Raw genomic sequence first — 15,079 nt, forward strand, 5'->3', positions numbered from 1 at the left:
CTGGTAGGCTCCAATATACCTACTGTTCCCCCCTATCTTTGTGTAATGTGTATAGTATTCCCATGCAAGAATATTACATGGCTCCTGGTTTGCTGTGAGTTAATCTGATTGAACACAAATTATTTATCAATATGCACGGTATAAGCACAATGTTACCCTTTAGAGACCCATAGTGTTCAAATGAAACAGATAAATGCAATAACTGCTCATATTAATAAATAAATAATAAACTAAGTGTGCTTATTAATATGACATTTTATTTCATCCTGCCTTGTTTTACAATAGCTGTTTATTACATACATCATTTTTGAATACATTTTATTAGTTTTTATTTTTAAAAAGTCTATACCCTGTTTTTATGTCACAACATATTTGTGAGCAGAGCCAATTATGGTGTGGGCATAAAGTATTCACCACCCTCGGAAGTGTTCATCCCCCTTTAAAAGGACACAACAAAATCAGCAGCCCATTGGTTTTACAGGTTAAATAATGACTTAAATTGACATCCACTGCATAGTCAAGGGGCTGTAATTGATTGTTGTATAAATACACCTGTATTTGGAAGCCACTTATGTGTGGTGACAGGGCTGAATGGGCTGAATCCTTTTTGTAGGAATTTCAAGACAAAAGCAACAGCCATATTGTTGAATACCACCTGCATTTATTCATATTATCATTGATTTAATAATGTCTTACTCAATTATTTTAATATGAACACTTTCGGTCACCATGAATATTAACTAATTTTTAAGGTCTTAAAACTATTTTTTAAACACACTCTTCAAGTAAGACAGGGCCTCAAGAAACAATCTCAACCTATTCTCAAACTTTAAATGGGTAAGAAGCCCGGCTCGCTGGCTTGGAGCCGGACGGGGAATGCGAGCTGCTCAGTGGGCCACTTTTGGTAAGCAGAACTGGCACTGTGGGATGAACTGGGATGATCAGGTAATAAAACAGGTGGCGCTTGTTTTCTCCCGTCTGGTTATTGTTTACTATATTCACTCCTCATCCCAGATGTGATTAAGCCTCTGACACAATGGCTAGAGGGAAAATTAGCACAATTCTGAGTGGTAAACATCTGCTTTTGCAGAACTTGGGCAGGTGTTTTGTGCTCTCAATCTGTTCAACAAGCTACATGAGTCACTGCAGAGCCATCTTGTTGTCCTGCAACAAAAGGCCGCCGCTTTGCTCCATCACCTTTGACCTCCGTCATGTAATACCACAAGAGACAGTTATTCATTGTTGATGTTCATTTTTCCATAGGTGTTTCCAAATATCCATGCATAGCCAATGAATACTTTTTAAAGATTTTTTAAGATTCTCACTGCCCAGATAGTTGTAATAGCACTACTCAGCTTGTGAAAACATTTGTATAATTACCTCTGTGGTTTTGGAGAAAGTTGACATATTTATAATAGAAAGGCTACCTTACAAAATGGATATATGCATTTGGAAAGACATTTGTGTTTATCAGACAAGGAGGGTTTAACAACAAGCAACTGGCTGTCACTGAAATGTAGCTTTACTCTTACTGGAGACTAAGTGTCAGGATATCAGCCTCTGCTGTGTCAGTTTTAATGGTTTTATTGAGTCCTCCATCTTTATGAAAGCCTGTACCCCCTTAAATCTATGACAATTGTGCCTTTATCCACTTCTCTGCCCTAGTCAGGACAACTATGCTACAGTTCAAAGCCAGGAAATATAATCTGGCAATCTTTTTCACTACGATGATGACGCAGGACACCAGAGAAAGTTATGAAATCATTTATTCCCAGCACGTGGTTGTGTACATCTCCAGCATACGATACTGTGCACATGAGAAGCATCATCATTGACATTAGGCTGCACATGAATGGTGGTCACCTCTCCTGCTCACACTCTCTCACACACTCAGTCACGCAGACAGACAGACAGACGACTGGGTCAGGCCTTCAGGGGACCAAAACTGCTCACAAGAGTTTGCCTGACTTGGTATCATGTCCGCTCTGTTACAAAATTTTGAGCCGATGAGCACAGTTTCCTGTGCTGTGGTACTCATGTCCTTGTAAACACAAGAGCTACAGTCCTGGCTCTGGTGCATGGTGAGACAGAAACACAGATGCTCTTGAGTCTTGACAGTCTTTTTTTATTCTTCTTATAGGTGGATAAGAAGAGGGTGTGGCTGTAGGACTACTGACTACACATCAAGCTTGAGTTTTGTGATTTTTCAGTGCAGACTTGGTCTCTAACATCTGGAAAAACAAGGAGGGGTTGCACTCACCATGAACCAAATTCTCCCTCCTTTCCCCATCTTCCACATGCTCGTTACTAAACAGCAAGCTACACAGTTTCATCATACCAACAGGAAAAAGTTTATGACCACTAATGACATAATTTTTTTGCAAGAACAAAAAATGATACACATGCACACACAGACACACACACACCATCTGACACTTACAGGCGTGCAAACTGTATGCACTTGCAACACTGCCAGACATTGTGCACCAAAATCAAAGGGGGTCAACTAAACCTACGGCGACTCCCAGGACCTGTGTGAGACTTCCTGTCACTTTTCGAAGCTCACCCGAAACACATGACCTGCACTTCTGTGTTCAGCTACATTAAAAACACAAGAGTTTGAAGATGGATGTGGAGCTGCCATGATTTTCTACTCTACAGGGTAAGACTATTGCAACCAGGCTACCGCAGTGATACATTTTGAACAGCCTGCTGTGTGTTGGGTTGTTTCTTTCAGAGCAGATCCTGGAATGGAGGGTTTATTATGTACATGCAGCGCACAAGCATTTCCACTAGATCAGGGTTTAATTTGCCATCTGATCAATTCTATGAATGCTTCAAGTGACCAAGATGTATAGCTCCAATGAGGCTTTTCCTCCAAATGTGCCTATCAATCTGAAACCCGTTTGGTCCACATTATAGTAGGTTTTTGGATAGGCATTGCTGCTCCACATGTCAGTCTTCTATAGAGGGTTTTTTTTCCATGCACATCTATGGCCAAAATCCCAGAGGGCGTAAACCACACTCCTCTAAACCAGTGTTTCAGTCAGCACAGAAAGCAGAGGAGTCAAAGACGAGGTGCATGTGCACTGTGTTTGTGAATGGGACTAAACTGAGTTAAAAAGCCAATATGGCACCAGAAACAAGAAAATTCAATGAGAGCACGAGAGACAGCTGATCCAGCTGATCCATAAATAAAGCTATAACTAAAAACAGCGCAGGCCAAACAGGACATACATTAAGAGAGTTGAGCTGAGTGGGACATGGTGTCAACAGACAGAAAGATATGGCTGGAAGTCTAAAATCACATAGGATGACCTCTATGTGACCAGTTAATGAAATTAGGCCATAAGTCCAAGAAATAAAAAATTGAATGTTGGTGTCAACATCCACAAATAACTTCACTTCCACAAATTTAGCCTGGATATTTCAGGGGTTATCAAGCTCAGCTGATCAATAAATGGTTTATTAAGACAACCCCGTCACGAATGTTAAACAAGCAGAGTAAGTTGGGATTCTCCTTTAAGCAAGTTAGTATGTTGAGATCGCATGCTGTTCAGCAGTACAGGTTATCAAATACTGGCCTCGTGCTGGTTGTGCGCGTTGTGTACGAAGGGCAACGAGCAATAAGGAAACTCTGCTTTCTTTCCTTCTCCTGCTGGCCAGAACTTCACTCTCCCCTCTCTCCTAGAGCCTCCCCCTCCCTTCTCCCACAGAAATCATATAAAAAGACAAAAAAATAAAATAATAAAATCAAAATACATACAACATTATCTTTACCCTCACCCCATATCCCCCCAGTCTCTCCTCTTTTGTCTTGTCTCGACCGTTAATAGTGTTTTCAATATGAAACAGTGGACACACCCATGTCAGATTCTAACATTTACATGGCTTTAGCGCAGTCTCTCTGCTTTCCGTCGAGCGAGTGTTTAGAGAGAACGGGAGGAAGTACGAGGGAAGAGTGGAGGCAGGCAGAGAGGGACAGAGGGAGGCTTCTGCTCCAAAACAGAGGGTGGAGTATTAGCGATGCCATCTGTCCTCCTCACTACTTCAGGATTAGATGGAGTCCTTCGCCCAGTTCATCTGGAGAGGAAGCGTGATGGGAGAAGAAGCACATTAAATCCTTGTCAAATACGCATCTACCAGAGTCTTGTTACAGGCCAAATTACAATTCAAGAGGCTACCAGCTAGTGATGCTTTATGAGCTCACCTTTGACAGTGCTGATCAAAAAACAGCTCTCGTCAGGCAAGTTGTAAACCATCTGGAAAAGACAAAACAGACAAGGTGAAATCAAATATCCCTGTCAACCTCGAAAGAGTGGTTCCTTGGGGTTTTAGTGGTGGCTGACATGAGGGACAGCATTCAGAGCTAGGAGAGGAGGTACAATACAGAACAGTGCGTGTGTGAGAATGTCAATGACATGCAAATAAGTGACACTACAGACAGTAGAGTTGCTGTTCTTGGACAGATGGCATACAAAACAGCTCATTTCTTCCTCTTTACAGAGTGAATGAGTCTCAATTCCAGTCCTGCCATTTAACTCCTGCTCCACCCACTTCAGCTCTATTTTTGCATTCATGTGGACCATGGTCTGGCTAAAACTGAATCTGTGAAGCATTTAAAACAGTGACATGAAATACATCTCAAAAACCGAGTGATCGAGGTGTCTGCCATTACCCACTGTGATGTTTTTTCCTGCATAAAGTGGAGAGTTTTGAGCGCATCCCACAGTTTTCCCTCATAATAAAATCTTCCACAGCTGAGAGTGCTCATGGAGAAGAAAGGGGCCTGTGTGTGTGTTGGTACCTGGTCACTGAGCAGGATGTGTATGCCTGTAGGACCCTGTCTGTACACCTGGTTGATCTTTCCCAGTGGAAGGCTGCACACACACGCCATCTTGCGGATCAGTTCTGCAGCTGTGAGATCCTCTAGATACAGAGCATGATACACTACACAGAAACAGACCAGAGAATAGGTTTCCAAATCATGTCAACATTCACACATGCTGCATTGCTGCATGGATCAAAATCAGTGTTACATGCTGTCCAATCGCAGAGCCTGTTTACCGTGTAAACTAGAGGAAATGCTGTGTTCTCCATTTTCATTGGTGCCGTGTCTCTCCAGCAGGGGGCTCTCCCGAGGGGACTCCTGACAGACGTACACGGTCAACCTGGGACGCACAGACCTACATGCACATAATAATTAATGCAATGAAACACACTGGCATAATGCTCATAAAGGTGCACACAACCACAAATACTGACACTGACACGTACCTGGATTTAAGTGCATTGAAGAGTCTGATCCCATCTGCCGGCCCACAAATCTGGACCAGGTCGTCTCGGGTTAGCTTCAACAAATCAGAACCTACGCAACAGGTTAGCAGACCGGTCACTTGTGCTGCTGCTGTTACAACATCATATTCCTATTTAAGGGTGTTTGACAGTGTGTGTTTGTGTGTGTGTGTACCTGAGAAGTGAGAGAAGAGTCGTGTGTAGGAGTTGAAGCGATTTTTCAGCAGCCACTTCTGTGCATCCTGTATGGAGGCAGTGGGGCTCAACTGCTGCAGAGGAGGACACAGAGGGTGTCAACACACTTCCACACCTGGACAGATAGTTCGTGGCACCGCTATTGCACTCAATCAGTTGCATTCGGTTCAAATTTCTGATCATTCCACCTTAAATGAGGGTCATAGCATTAAGTGTTGTGGAATATCAGCATACAACACCGGAGCAGCTAAATGGAATTCAGCCACTGTTAATCTTATTATTTCGACCTGTGCTTTTCTACTGTGTCATGTCATAATGTCTGCTTTTCCACCAGGTCATACAGGCGAGACGAGTGCAGACTAACCTCCGAGTTGCCATGGCTGCCAGGGTCTGCCTGGTGATTGGGTGAGGACGAGTCACTATAACACAAGAGATGACGATTAAGAGAGGCGAGACCAATACACACCTCGGTTAAAGGACACACACACACACACTTACCTGTCTGGTACTGAGGAGGTTGTGTAGGTGGACAGTGGAGTGGAGGAGAAGGAGGGAGTAGCTGCCTGGTTGGTGCTGACGTAGGCGGTGTCCGGCCACGGGGAGCACTGAGAGACAAATACATAAATATACACACAATTAATCAGACTTACTGGGTTAATTAGCATTGCCAGGTCAACTCCAACTATCCCCAAACAAAAAGCATAAAAGGTGAAGGAAAAGACAAAGGTGGATTGGGAAATATAGCATTGCACCGTTGCGCCACTTCTGCCTCATGTCAAACACCCGGCATTAAAACATCTCCTTCCCAGCAGCTGAGTTTCTACTGTCTACAAGCTTCAGACTACAGCCAGGTGTCTACAGGGGGCAGACTGTGGATGGAGTGATGGGGAGAAGGAGTGGAGGAGAGTATAGCAGGGTGCTTACACTGCCTCTCTTGGCCAAGGAGTCACCACAGTCAGCGGGAAGTGTCCGCTTGCTGGACTTTTTCAGCTCGTGGTCACCCGCATCCTCTATGATGGGTTCAAGTCTCGTCTACATAGAGACACACAGCAGAGGTTAGCCAGCCAGTGACCAACACATAAACACAACCAACAGCTACGGGAACACAACCACAGAGTGGATAACCTGAGAGCAAGCTCATAGTGTACAACATGTAACAGTACTGATCTGGCACTCAGTGTTTTTCCAATAAAAGCTGTGATAAAACCTCTGAGACACAGAAAACGTTCTAATCTCTTCTTAAATCTCAATCGAAGGACCAGCGTTTTTTGTACATGTTAGCTTTTGTTTTACAACCTGTGGACGCTTTTCCTCCGTGTTTTATTGTGGATGTGTGCCACCTCAACTGAAATAAAGATGCTAAATGCTAAAACAACAGTATTTTAGAAAAAAAGAAGAAGCAGAGATGCTGTTTTTTAGATACTTATTGAGTGTCTCTCATTTAGGCTTTCCTCTGCAAACTAAATTGATTGTGGGATTGTGGCATCATTGATGGTTTAAGATGAATCTCATCTTTACTGCCAACCACTTTCCAAAGCACAACAGACTGACTCTGTCTCCCAAGCAGCCAGTGGCTTCAGTTATGTTCCTCCAGAATTGAAAAACTTCTTGAGACATGGTCTCTGCAGGGTTTTCCTTGTCTATTTAAGGCAACCGCAGATGTAGAGAAAAATGTCAAAATGTGATTTTTATTTTTTTACTTTAATCTTTACACCAGGCTCACACGCGTTACACATGGCACTTGTCTGTGCAGGAAAACTGGGGAATGAGAGATTTACAATTTCTGCAAGATTAAGGTAACACAGCACACAAACTGTGTACGCCATCCATATTCTCTAGCCTTTAACAACAACAAAAAAATAATAATAATGCAAGGAAAACCCAGTTCTGTCAAGCTGTATCATCACCATACTTTGATGAACTGCAGTTGAAGAGCAGATTATTCTAGAACCTTTTTTGTCGTGGCTTATTGATGCGCTTGTGAGATGTTCGACTGTCTAACATCTGTGTGTCAGCTGCTAAACAGCATTTTTATTCAAGTGCTAAGTTTGTGGAGGGGGAAAAAAAATCAAAACTACCAAACAAAAAGGAAGAATGGCAAAGGAACGTCATTTGAATTTGGTATCTTTTTGAATCAAAAATGACTGCTGCTCGGTAATTTTTTAAGCCTCCCCAAAATGGATGATCCAATATTTGGTTGGCAGAAAATGAATTGGCAACAATTTTAATAATGATAGTCATTAGTTAGTGTCAACTATTGAAAAAAGATGCCTAAAATCTCCAGTTCCAGCTTTTAAAATGTAATGATTTACTGCTTTTTTTCCTGTATTGTTGTTGTCTCCTTGGGCTTGGAGACAATAACTGTTAGACGCAGCCAGTGGCTGTTTGGATGGCAAATATTCATAAATCTAATTAATGCATGCTTGAGAAAATGGTTGGCAGTGATATAATTGTTTGTTGTACATAGGCTAAAATACCAGTATGTCAGTTTACCTCAAATTGAGCCATGTAGTGGGCCGCTTTGCAGAAAAAAATTTCACTACTCGGGTACATACATTTTAACATGTATATCCCCCAGACCAAAACTGACGCAGGATGCTTGCTTGTACTTTAGCCTAGTTGGTGCTAAATGTATGTTGCTGTACGTCCTGACAATCCTTAGCAGCTGTATACTGACCTCTGACAGGATAGTGGTATCATAAGAAGGCTGGTACTTCTCCTTCTCTTGAGGTGTGCGCTTCTCCATCTTCTCCCTGTCTGTCTTTTGCTTACGGTCCGCCCCCTTTGGCTGAACAGGAAGCAGAGGAGAAGAGACCGGAACAGGAAGACAGATTTAATAGGTCAAATAGGTATAACAACCCCCCCTCGCCTTCACCCCAAGAAGAGAATAGGATTGTACCTTAAAGACTTTGATTTGGCAGGAGGCAGAGTGGAGGTGCTCGGTGTACTCTCCACCCTCTCCCTGGGCGAACGTGTCGAACTGGATCCTGAAGGGGACGCCCTTCTCTCCACCGTGCTTCCTGGGGGTGAACTCTGTGCTGATGCAGTGCACCTGCAGACAGCAGGGAGACAAGAGTACGAGTGTGATCAAAATATGCGTTTGATGTGGAAATTGAGTGGCACGCCCAACATATGGCGCAGAAGAGGGCTTATGCATGTTTGTGCGTGGCTTGTGAGAGTGAGGGTGTGTGTGTGTGTGTTGGTTACCTGCACAAAAACAGACGTTCTTTTGTTCATGTCCCACAGGAACTCTGCCGCGTTAAGCTGGGAGGGGTGAGTCTTCGGCTCCACAATGCCCACTGACATGGGGATATCTGACTCACACACAAACACACAAACAGATATTTGAACTCCAAAATCACACACATGGGACGGTTTAAGTAAACATTTCTTGCCAGGCATAACTACCGATGTCAAGGAGACGATCGCCTGGACGATTCCACTTCCAGCCCTCCAGCTGCTGGTGCTCTGTGTACTGCAGCCGGCGGTCATGAAACACCACTCGCACTATGCTCTGCACACACAAAACACACACACACACACACACACACACACAAAATGTTAGGTATGAAGTGCACTTGATATAAGACAAAAGTCTTTCCGTCTCTTTGTCCTCCAGCTCTGAGGATCCTCTCACCTTGACCATCTTGTTATTGAGCTCTGGTAACTCCCCTGGCTTCCTGTTGTCCAACATACGCACCTCGTAAGACTGGCCTGAGAGCGAGAGAGATCACACGATAAAATGAAAGAGAGAAACATGATGAGTGAGGTGGCAAAGAAATGAGAGTTATTTAAAAACAAAACAAGATGGTGGATTGAATGCAACTATTCCCAGTCCTTCAATGGTCTCCTTAAAGAGGATAGTTTCTTGTTATGTAATTTAGGTGAGTCCATTTAAATTTTATTGCTCACTGCATTGTTTAGGGGCTCTACTTTTTTTTGTAAATCTTTGGATGATTCGAAGACTTGAGTTGCCCTTTATAATTAGAAAGGCAGCCTCTTTGTGGCAGACTTTATTTACAGAGCTTGAGACAAAGCTAAGCTTCCAATGTAGTGTTTTATGTAAAGGCCCATTTACACTGTGCTATTTCTGGGCGGGCCCAGACAAAAGCTAACAAATGGAGAGAAACGTGGCTTTGAAATCTTTGGTTGTTGGATTATACAGTGAGACAAGTCCACCTACAGCAGATTTAGAGCTCTGCTGACCAAAGACAAGCTGCACAAAATCAGCATGTCATGTTGCCCCCCTTCTCCCAATCTCCTTCTCTTTTCACATTATTTTTATGCATAGAAGTTCCCACACTGTGGCCAAAGCTTGTTTACTGTTTGGCTACAATTTCAAAATGTGAGGGTGGTGCAGATACATGACGTTGTTGATGACATATCTCTTTTTGCCATCTTAATTCTTTTTCCATTTACACTGTAGTGCTACAGGTATTCATCACACCACCAGCCTGAAACCAAGACTACCAAGACTTTATTATTAGATCCATCTTGCGCTGTGTGACTTGCAAAGCACTTCTATGATTGTTGTGCACTGTGTATGGAGATGCTTTAAGAAACTGTGTCTAACAAATACAAAAAAAACACTAAAAACAATTACAGCTGTAAAAGTAAATGTAAGCTAAAAGCCCATGTTGTACAGCTTCCATTGTGGAAATGCCAACTAAGCTTTTCAAGTGAAGTATTTTATTTTTCAAGTAAGTGAAGGTATTTTAAATCAGGTTCACACCATCTCTCACACTGGCTCAGCAATACATACTTGCATCCTGGAACCATTCCCTTCTCCACTAAACCTACAAAGTTGCAAACACAGTAGGTCAACACAGTTTACTACATGCTTAGCCCACAACATGCCAACTGATTACTTCCAGTAAAATGCATCCTGACGTGGATGACAGTCTTAAAACAGCCCAATCAGCAGTTGAGTAAAAGTTGCATTTTAGCAGCACTAGCAATTCTGTACAGTTCCACATTTGGAAATCCCACATTCATACATAAATGTGGAAATTCCAAAATTATGTATGAATTTTGAATATCCTCGATAGTTCCAAAAAAAAATGGGCTCAATAATTGACTTGTACTTCTTGCAGTAAAGCATACAGGGACATACGTTGACATACGTTGCTGCTTCTCGTTAAAAGGAGGATGTTGCCAGTTCCCACATTCACGTTAATCCCTTTCAGTGACATTACACAAAATAAATCCCAAATTTTGCAATTATGCAATGAAGAAAAAAGTCAATGGCAAACTGGTGGCGCACATCATTAAAGCACTAAGCAGGGGCCAGAAGTGGCTCACATCAACAGTGGTTTCATTTTACAGTAATTATACTAATGTACAATAAATTAATGTGGTAATTATTTATTGATGTTAAATGACTGGTGTGCAGCTCTAGAGCACAAAGAGGGGTACGTGTGTGTGCGAACCATCACGTATCAAAGTCCTTATGTGCCGTTTGAGTTGTTCAAGTTGAAAAATATAAAGTGACACGACAACAACATGAGGTGACTCAACCAAAACTTTCGAGTGCATATATTGTGTCTCACCTTGGTTTAGGTATGTGAGCGTCTCGTCATGCAGCTTGACAGCAGGCGACGTGGCGGCGCACAGCACATACTGGAATGGGGGATTTTTGGTCTCGTTTTCAGGAGGAATGCTGGAGTCCTCCTGCTTAAAGATTGGCAGAGCCAGTACATCGCTGAGAGAAAGCGAGCGAGACAGAGAGAGAGAGAACACCAACATAAAGTCAGCAAGGATGTGACACAGGAAAGACATGAAACAAAACAGAAAACCAATCATAAAAGTTGTGACAGCTTAAAAGTTTTCTGTTAACTGCTTAATTGGTGCATTTTTCAAACATCTGGCCTCTCTATGTGTTGCCTTAAAAATTCTAAGCTTTTATTGGATCTCCAATACCATGTGGGATCCATCCTGATGGCAACATTATCACTGCGACCTAAAAGCCAAGTGAAACCCTGCCCTTATTCCTTAAGACTGGATGTTCTTGTTTAACAACTTTGCTATTATCGCTAAAAACACATCAAATTGATTTGTACCATTAAAACTGCTGCATGCTCCATCTTTGGCAAGACAATACTTTACCTTTACAGCAAAATTAAATGGATTGGCTTATTTGATAATATGTGACGAAGGCTCTCTGTCGATCAAACGGCTCTCATATTATGAATGCATGAGGCCACAGCAGGATAAATGAACATAAACACCCAGAGATAGCCTGAGCTGCTGACACACACTATCTCTCATACTTGGCAGCCACTCTAGACAACCAACCCGTCTTCAGCTCACCCTGACAAATGCTGCGGAAGTGTCAACGAGGGCACAGTGAAGAGGGGCATGTGTGCTTGCAGATCTCAGAGCCTGCCTGTGCAGAGAAGGAGTTCCATGCATGCAAACAAATGCAGATCACTGCATCTCATTACCTGGAAAACTTTTTGGCAAGTCATTATGCCACTCCAAACCCCGGCCAAACTGAAAACCAGTTCAACAATTTCAAGACATCCCTGCAGCACTTGTGTCCAAACAAAAAGTCCTCCAAACAGCAGCCTGCTAGATTTATTCAGTCTCAAATCACCTCTCTCTCGATCACTTGCTGTCGTGTTTTCTCTGCAGAGTGGGTGCCCAGACAGCGCCAACCTGAGTGCCACAGCCCTGTTAAACCCTGTTGCCCAGGAAAACTACATTTGCTTCCTGAAATCTGAGGAGCTGGTTCCACTGACACACTGAGACATTCTGTTCCTACCAGCTGCTGACTCCAAACATGCCCCACAAACCCACCCCAACACCACAGATAGCACAACACTCCTGGAACCACTGACACACACACTCTCTGTTTTCACTAATTCACTTAGATGCAACTTATCGCTTTATTGGTAAACTTGCTTGATCTCATGAGAGACTGGCACATACCGACGTCATGCTCAGATAAACGCATGCTAAAAGCAGATGGCCAAGGAGGCTGCTGATAAGACACATGCATGTACTGAGGGCTTCTTGCCTTCAACAAATACCATCACCTCCCCTGACCTATTACATAACACAGCACACACATAAGTGTTACTAATTGAACAGGTGGTTTACAACAATATCACAGACACATTGTCAGCAAGTAGCACTGACTAACCAGTGAGCCCCTGATTCACAAGATGACACATTTAGGAACAAATGTGGGAATCACCTCAAACTTAGCACGGAGGAATTTGTTAAAGGGTTGCATATATTTACTGCAATTTGGCCATCATGACAAATACTGTATGTAGCTACTAGAGCTGGGTAGCATGTGAAAATGTTTTTACTACTATTATTATGTCTATGTTATTGTTATAGTAGGTTGTAACTTTGTTTTTTATAAAGTATTTTATCCATCTTCTATGTGCTGAGCAACTTTTACTGCAACAAAGCAATTTCCCTGCATGGATCATTAAAGTTATCTGGATCTTAATCAATAAATTAAACGTATTGTTCACAGTAATACAAATACAGTGTTTTATTACAGTACCATAGTTTGGGGAATTTAACAAGTTTAACATTTTTTAAAAATGGAAATGTGAATATCTAAACAGCAACTGGACAGACTGCCACCGAGGAAGATTGTGTGATGTGATCAAAGCTCTAAAAACAGCAACTTAATCGTGGACCCTGTAGTGGGATTGCTTTGTTAAATGTTGACACTAGACATGTACCAATTAGAAGTCAAAAAGTGTTAAGTATCAATGCTTGGCCTGATTTTTAGGTTTGTTTACTTTTTCTTCAGTCAGGCATTTATACATGTAATCTATACATTCTCCTAACTTAGAATAATAATTAAGAGAGGGATCCTTTTTTAACACTGACACATTCTGCAATTTTGTTAGATGTTACGCAAAGCCAACAGTGCTAAAGAAATCTTATTGAACTCTGACAATCATGGGTCATCAGTCAGAAACATCCCTTGTCTCTTGCATCCTTACTGGAGTAGACAATGGTTGAAGAAAAATAGCTCCTTTTTTTTTTTTTTTTTTCAAAAAAGGGTGGTCAGATGTTTAAGCTGCATGAAAGGAGAAAGGGGTGCTGGAGCTTCCCCCACTTAAACATTCAAGTCAATTAACCCTTTAGGAACATTTCTAATTATAAAGACTACAATCAGACACACCACCTTGTACATAATGTACAGACTACTATTTCCACACACCACTGACAAACAAACAAAGCCATAGGCCCAGTCTGATAACTCCAAGGGGCCAAAACAAGGCCTTAACTGCAGACTTCCTCTGTGTTATCTTGAAAACGTACACAAAGTTTAGGTCACAATTTGGCAACAGACCAAGAATTTGAGCAACAGTTCAAACCAGTATAATGTATTTGTCCCTCACAGTATAACCTGTATCCTTCTTTTGCATTTGTGTGGGTTTACAGAAATTAATCTTTGTCCCTGCTCGTGGCACCCTGCAATGACTGCCCTGCTCCAAATCCCAAAACAAAGAGAAGCCATCACACTCAGTACAAAGGGAATAACACACACAGGCAGGCGGGTTGTAGAGTGAACTCTTCCAGACAGACTGTGTGTTGTTCTGTCTAACGAACCACAGCTGTGTAAGGAAGCTGGGCATGTTGACTCCGTCTCTAACCTCATGCTGTAGGCTCCAGCCCCCAGCTCCTGCCCGATGCCGGACAGGCTCGCATCGAAGTCGTGCACCAGCCCCGACTCTATGGTGGCGTCGTCCATCTTCAGCACCCAGGCCATCGGCCCCAGCTCCTTGTCCTCGGCTTCTACTCGGAGGGCCGCCAGCTTGCTTCAGGTACGAGAGGTCGGCTAGCGAGGAAGTGGGCTCCGCAGCTTCTGAGAGTGACACCGTGAGAGGAAAGTTATGCTGCTAGCCCGTTAGCCGCTCCTTGGCAAGCTGGGCAGGCGAACTGGTAGCTTTCCACAGAGACTGGAGGTATCGCCATATCTCCACTCGGAATTTTTGGGGGGCTTTAGTCACACAGCACTGTGCTCAACAACTGACACCCTGTCTGAAAGTAACAATAAGTCAGAGTCCACTCAGCTTGCAAATGTTAGTCGTGACCGTAGATGCGAGCTGATTCTCAGCATGCTAACGTTAGCTAACAGCTAGCTATGCTTTACAAAGGCAACTTCAGAAAGCTAACATGAATCCAGCAGCTCAGTTGTTACCTCTGGCACGGCGTCTTCAAGCAGTCTAGCTAACGTTAGCCCAACAAAATGCAACAAGCAGAGACGATGGTTTTGTTTTAGTCCTCACACCGCATCCCACGCAGCGTCCGCACAGCTGTTGCTACCTAGCTATCAGGCTAACTAGCATCAACTTCACTTGCTTTGAATCAACTGTGAGATGTCCGGTGATCTAAGAGCAGCTCTCCTTCGGCGCTCCCTGTAACATCCCAACCCGCTCTCCTCTTCTCATCGCGGTGCTGGAACCACCGCTAAGGCTCCCAGTCCTTGAGACGCAGTCCTTTAACCATCCAAAGTGCGGCGGTTGACACAAAACCAGGCATCAACATGGCTCCCTCAGCATACAGACTGTCGGTTTGTGAAGCCTGCAGGGCTGCCACCGCCAGCCTCAGGAAG

The 15,079-nt window shown here is 43.1% G+C and overlaps 1 protein-coding gene across 5 annotated transcripts; it reads right to left on the bottom strand.

Annotated features, from left to right (window-relative positions):
• Positions 1-1,760: 1,760 nt before the first annotated feature.
• Positions 1,761-15,024, bottom strand: ubp1 (upstream binding protein 1). 5 transcript variants are annotated; one of them, XM_041955236.1, is made up of 17 exons: positions 14,666-15,024; positions 14,118-14,329; positions 11,040-11,191; positions 9,128-9,204; positions 8,899-9,004; positions 8,698-8,804; positions 8,390-8,542; positions 8,168-8,278; positions 6,415-6,522; positions 5,989-6,095; positions 5,855-5,909; positions 5,471-5,564; positions 5,278-5,368; positions 5,068-5,186; positions 4,808-4,950; positions 4,211-4,262; positions 1,761-4,083 (listed from the first exon to the last, which is right to left on the bottom strand). In XM_041955236.1, exons 2-17 carry the CDS (start codon positions 14,231-14,233, stop codon positions 4,046-4,048), a joined length of 1,629 nt encoding a protein of 542 aa, XP_041811170.1. In that variant the 5' UTR covers positions 14,234-14,329; positions 14,666-15,024; the 3' UTR covers positions 1,761-4,045. The 5 variants fall into 5 exon arrangements, with proteins under 5 accessions (XP_041811170.1, XP_041811169.1, XP_041811172.1 ...); XM_041955235.1 differs by having other exon boundaries at positions 14,118-15,024; XM_041955238.1 differs by lacking the exons at positions 14,118-14,329; positions 14,666-15,024 and adding an exon at positions 11,934-12,238.
• Positions 15,025-15,079: the final 55 nt, after the last annotated feature.

Source organism: Chelmon rostratus, chromosome 16 (assembly GCF_017976325.1).
Source record: "Chelmon rostratus isolate fCheRos1 chromosome 16, fCheRos1.pri, whole genome shotgun sequence".
NCBI classification, from domain to species: Eukaryota; Metazoa; Chordata; class Actinopteri; order Chaetodontiformes; family Chaetodontidae; genus Chelmon; species Chelmon rostratus.